A 5,798-nucleotide genomic window follows, 5' to 3' on the forward strand; every position below is an offset into this window, starting at 1 on the left:
TCCCTTCAGATTCAGGGATAAACCATTCTGACGTCATAGGTGTCTCAAGTTAGCAAACGCGGCCCGAGCCTTTCAGATTCGTGCATTCACCTCATCTGTCTTCGAGAAGGAGAAAGAGGTGCAGGTGATTTTGGATGAACTGGCCAGAGTCATTGTCCAACTTGGTATGAACTTTTCACTCAAAATGTAAGGTCATGATCCTGGATATGCAGTCATTGAACACGTCACTTACAACTCAGAGAGAGGTACTCGAGGTAGTGGGGAAAGTTATATTCGGGCGAAACAGAATCCACTCCAACAGAGAATCGACAATGACAGTCTATCATTCAACATTTGTTGGTTCGGCATAAAAAGGTAGCAGATAACTTCTTGAGACCGGTTTTATGGTAAGGAGAATGCTGGTTAGCAAAACGAGAAAAATATAATGGATCATTAGTTGTGGTGAATTAGAGATAAGCGGAGACAGAGAGCGGAAAAATGGTCACATGAACTTCAGCAAGATGACATGGTTAGATGGATAGAAACGAGAGATGGTATGGGGATCGTTTGGTTTAGCGACGACCCCAAAATCCCGAAGATCCACCTTCGCGAATGAGGCGCTCCAAATCCGACTGGCTTGGGAAAAAATAGTACTGTCCGGTCACGCATGTGGTCATGCGCATAACGTCATCGGCCCTCGTGTCATCAGCATGCCCGGTCATGCGATCCAGCATAAAATCCAAGGCACCTGGACTAGCTGAATAGCCAATGAAGAACAAGCCAGAATTTCCCGAAAGTGTGCCGTATGGCTGTGAGTGGCGCACAATTTGAAATTTGGCCGGGGCGTCAAACTCCGCAGCTGTGGGGAGAACAAGAACGAGCCGTTTGTTGATGTAATGAAACCCATTGCCAGGTGAAACAATCTCAGGACAAATGGCACCATATCTTCAATTACGTGAAAAATACTTGGAACCGATTGGGCAGGAGAAATAGGATACCCAGTGAGTTTGATTAGGCGTCAACTAAGAAAGATAATGGCTCCAGTATCTAGACCCAGTGAGGAATGAATTGGCACAGCAGCCATTCCATATAAAGCAGGAACATCGGACGAAGCTTTTGTGTCAAAAGCGAAACGTTGCGCAGCAATAAATCCACCGATTGTTTATCAAACCCCTCTGAAACATCGGAGGTTATTCGAAAACTGTTGGACTTAGCCAACATTCGAGGAGCTTTTCAGAAAGGAAAAATGCTACGCTCGGTTTTGATCCAATTGAAAGATCCCTGCCGGTTGAAAGGACTAGGGACTGTGTGTATAAAATTAACTGCAAAGATTGCGCTAAGGTTTATATAGGACAAACTGCCAGGGAATTGCACACCAGAGCATAAAAGAAGGATTAATAAACCACCAAGGAATGCAGGAGAATATCAAACGCTGGTCAAAGACTCAGCGATGGCGGTATATGCCTTACACACGGGACATAGAATAGATCTGGAGGATGTGGAAGTTTTAAGGCGGGGACTGCGATTCACACCACAGCGGCTGATAGCCGAGGCGATGGAAATTACTAAGCATCACAGCGTGAATAGAATCGAGGATGTGGAGCAAGCGAGCGTATGGAAAGCGGTCTTAGATAAACCGAGTTGACACGCGACTGTGTGGTTGTCAATCCACTTAGGATCATTAGAAAAAACCGGGGGGAGGGAGTGGAAACCCCAACTGACCAAAGGTCACAGCATCCCTCTAACACAACTATCTTATCACTAACTCATCCACACAGACGGAAAGAATGTTTAAGCGACGTTCAGGAGGGACCATCAAATGAACCGAACCAAAAGAACTAGACCCTAGACTGGACCCAAACACGTGTAGGTTTCCTCACCGACCCAAAACTTGTTCAACCACTCTAACACACATAAATCCCTAGGCCGACACCCAACAGAGGTTTAGCTTGACTTAGCTGATTGGTTCTCCTTCCGCCTTAAACGTCGACCAACCTCGGAACCTAGTCACTTGGCCTGACGAAGCTTTTGTGTCAAAAGCGAAACGTTGCCCAGCAATAAATCTACCGATTGTCACCAAACTTTTTCGAAAACGGCACCGTATCTTGTTCAAATACACACGCTATACACACGCACACAGTTAATTCCTCATTTGTGGTAAAAAAATAAATACCCACCAGAATGCTTCCGTTTCAAGTATACATGGGGATTTGTGAGAGGCAAACTGAAGCTGATTCCTCGCAGGGAGGAGACAGCTGTCCGGTGTTTTCCTGGTTTCCGTGTAGGACTAAGTTGCACGTGAAGGTCTTGAATGAGCCGATTATCGTGCTCGTATGATTAAAAGGAATGCCAGCGTTGGACCCCCGTGCTTCCCTGCGGTCAGTTCACCGAAAAAAAAACAACCAAATGCCAGCCCACTACAAATGCTTCCGAAAACGCCCACACCAACAATCAAGTGAGCCTTCAACCGCGCTGTCCGAGAATTCGGAGGCCAAACGAAACAGGACTGTCAGCCAATCAGTACGTGCTGTCTACCATTCAACACGACGCCACTGAATGGTTTAACATTCACGTTTGTCTTTTCTGTTCGATCCGCCAGTTTGTCTTTAACATGCGTCGACACTGTCCGGCTACGTGCATCCACTTGGTAAAAAGCACTGTGTGGCCCTGCCGTATCTGACTGTCTGGACACCTTACGTTACGAATTTTTCAGTCCGCAACGGGATCTTACCTCATAAATTGGTCCGCAATTATATACTTTGGGCAAATTCACTGAGATGAACTGGTAGAGTATCGGCTGCTATACGACCGTCTTGTTTTGTCAACAGCCATTAGGCTGAGCAGAATTCGTCCGGTGGCTGTTAAAAACAAACGAAAACTTGAAGGAACCTATTCACACGGTTGCTGAAAACATTTTAACAACCGACGACCTGTTTCGCCCCTTTTGGGGCTCATCAAGTGGGCTTAGTTCCAAAACCAAATTGGTGTACAAATGAATGCATTTCGCGAATTTCTTGCCATTCGAATTCAAGTGGAACATGAAGCCGACGAAAATTCGAGGACTGTGCCTACTTGAAGAGCAAAACCAGTTATGGGCTCTGGAAGAGTTTTCAGCAACTTTGTGAGTAGTTTCCTTTATGAAAACATACTGCGATATCTCGAAGCATGAGACTGCCTTTGTGCAGTCGGTTGAAAGATATCATAAACGAGGGGTTTAGGTGGTCCTCCCGTGAAAACCAAATTGGTATGCAAGTGAATGAATTTGGCGAAACAGCGAAGCAGTTGTATGAAATGAGGATATCCCGAGGTTTCGGACCTGTGTTTCATCCCGCAGGCGAAGTGAACTTACGCTGTGAAACCGAGAAGTACCGTGCAAATTTTTTAATCATTGTTGCCGAATGGTGGGGTGTAAAAATCCGAATTCTAAAGGTTTCAGGTTAGAACTGTCCTACAGAATTGTGATACATGTGACACTGCTTAGAAAATGACCAAGCAGTTGTGTAGTGCTCGTTGGGTTCCAGGCGCAGTCTGACTACACACGCTTGATGAAGAACCGATTTGAAATAAACTCACTGACTAGACAAGAAAATGCACTAGTGGATAGAGTTGAGCCTCAAGCATCAAAATACACATCAACCAAATATAAAAACAGTTCGTCATAAACACCTGGTCTCGTACACAAACACGGTCCTCTCAAGAAAGTGGAATAACGGGACCACCCCAGGTCGCTCTTTTACTGACTGTTTCTGCGAGACCGTTTAGACAAGAAAAAAGCAATCCACGGTATCACATTCGCATATAAAGTCGATACAGACGACAAATTAGACGGGCTTCGAACAAATCCGTGGTGTAAGATGTCCTTTAACTGAATACGAAGCGCCTAAACCGCCTCAAAGTAGAATTTTGAAACAGACAATCATACTCTTCAGTGAATGTTGAAACATCTTCATGGTTAAATGCACACTCGCATATATCAACTCAATAGGTAGGAATATTTCTGTACACAGCCTTCTTGAGATCTCTACGGGAGTGGAGTGAAGAGCGAAGCAGTAACAATTCATCTGCTCCGGCTGTGTGTCTAGGAGTCTAAAAAATCGTTTTTTAACGCAGAGTATTATCTGGTCAACTCATTTATCACACAATATAATAGTGGTGTTTTCCGAAGGAGTGTAACCTCCCTACAAAGGGAGAGTACTTTTAAAACAACATTTAAAACGAATTCGGTCGCGGTAAGATAAGAACATTGAAACGTGTCTCAGAATCTAACGCCAACATCCACCACAAAAGTTACGCTTTAAAGTGGAGCACAAATAGGAAATAAGTAGTATGCACAGAAATATGAACAACATGTATAGCAATCCATGGTACACAACAGTACAGAAATATGTGAGAAACAGTGTATACAGAACGATCGTTAGCTGAGAAAACTATGATTGAAAAAAGGCTAGCAATTTTTCGTGTGCTTCGTCTCGCTGGAGGAATGGCGTACGATGCCGAAACGCAGTATCTCTCTCGAAGCGCAATAATCACTCCCCTTCACCCAAAAAGGGGGGAAATCGAGAAAAATTATTGATGAGGGCTTGGCTTTTAAGGGGTAGAGCAGCAGCTTAGGTGCATTTTATAGGTGGAATTCGGAAACAATGGAAGAAGTTCAATATAACTGTAGTCAATTTGCGAATGAGCGAATTGCCCCAGTTATCTCCAAGTTTCTTTAAGTGAATGGTCATTTTCCATGTGAATTTACTCTATATGCGGGAAACGTGCTTAAGCTTGGGTGCGAAAGCTGGTTTCCTGTCGAAAGCATCTCTTCCTTCTGAGAACAGCCCCGTATTGTCGAATGGTTCTCTTCTTGATGCCCAAGTTCCAACAGCAAATACTAAAGAAACGCCTAGAATCGGGAGATATCATCCTGCATTTAACTCTCGACCAAACTCAAGTGAAAATGTCCGGATCAGTGCCTCGCTGCATCGAGTGGTAACTGCCGTGACATAACTCACTAGGTGCTTGCTGATGCCATTTCACATGATCTTTCGAACTCATCCACTTGAGAAAAAAAAGGTTTTCCAAATTTATGCTGCAACCAACTGCTGTTACTGGGGCCAAGGAGCTTTGATACGGTCTTAGCGGGAACCTCAACTACACACAGTGGAAACGGAAAGACAGGAAGGAAGCAAGACCCAGGACACTATTTATCAGGAGGATCCGAACTTAAACCGTAATGCATCACAACCCTCTCGCAAAACCAGAAACCGTTCAACCACATCTTTTACCACATCGTAAAGATAATCATGAAAAAGGTTCGGGCAGTACAGTGATGATCACGATTCGCACTCCAATTTAACCAGGACAACATATTTAAGAGTACAATTGAAATTAACTTAGCTGGTAGAAACGCTGGAATCCAGTGAATATCATACATTTGCCATAAACATTACAAGTCGCCGTAGGTCTAGGCGGATGGTAGCTAGAAATCATATGAATGTCAACATGCCATGACCAGTTAGGCGACAAAAAACATCAATCAGCTAGCTAGGCATGTGATTTCGGAATGCAAGTGCGAACAACATCTAGGAGTCTCCGTGTGAGTTACCAATTACGTAACGTTCTATTCCTAATTCAGGTCTACACTGGTTGTGTTGATCCAACTAGTTTGTGAACTCCGCTCAAAATAAGCACCAGAAACAGGACAGCATGCAAGTTCATGTCGCATTTGATGCCAGTGGTTGTTCCGTTTAACGTAACTCAAAGGCACACTAATTTGTTTTTTCGAGAGACTCACCTGGAACCCAGCTGAATCTCTCGTTTGTGATATTTCCAGG

The 5,798-nt window shown here is 44.2% G+C and overlaps 1 protein-coding gene across 1 annotated transcript in view; it reads right to left on the reverse strand.

Moving 5' to 3' along the window:
• Nucleotides 1-220: 220 nt before the first annotated feature.
• The window catches only part of T265_07809 (hypothetical protein), a gene marked incomplete at both ends in the record, with an annotated part of 35,674 nt that continues 30,096 nt past the window's right edge, over nucleotides 221-5,798 (reverse strand). The window contains one exon of the mRNA XM_009173438.1: nucleotides 221-838. Coding sequence (XP_009171702.1) covers nucleotides 552-838 — 287 coding nt within the window. The remainder of the gene's footprint in view (nucleotides 839-5,798) is intronic.

This window comes from Opisthorchis viverrini, assembly GCF_000715545.1.
Source record: "Opisthorchis viverrini unplaced genomic scaffold opera_v5_186, whole genome shotgun sequence".
NCBI classification, from domain to species: Eukaryota; Metazoa; Platyhelminthes; class Trematoda; order Opisthorchiida; family Opisthorchiidae; genus Opisthorchis; species Opisthorchis viverrini.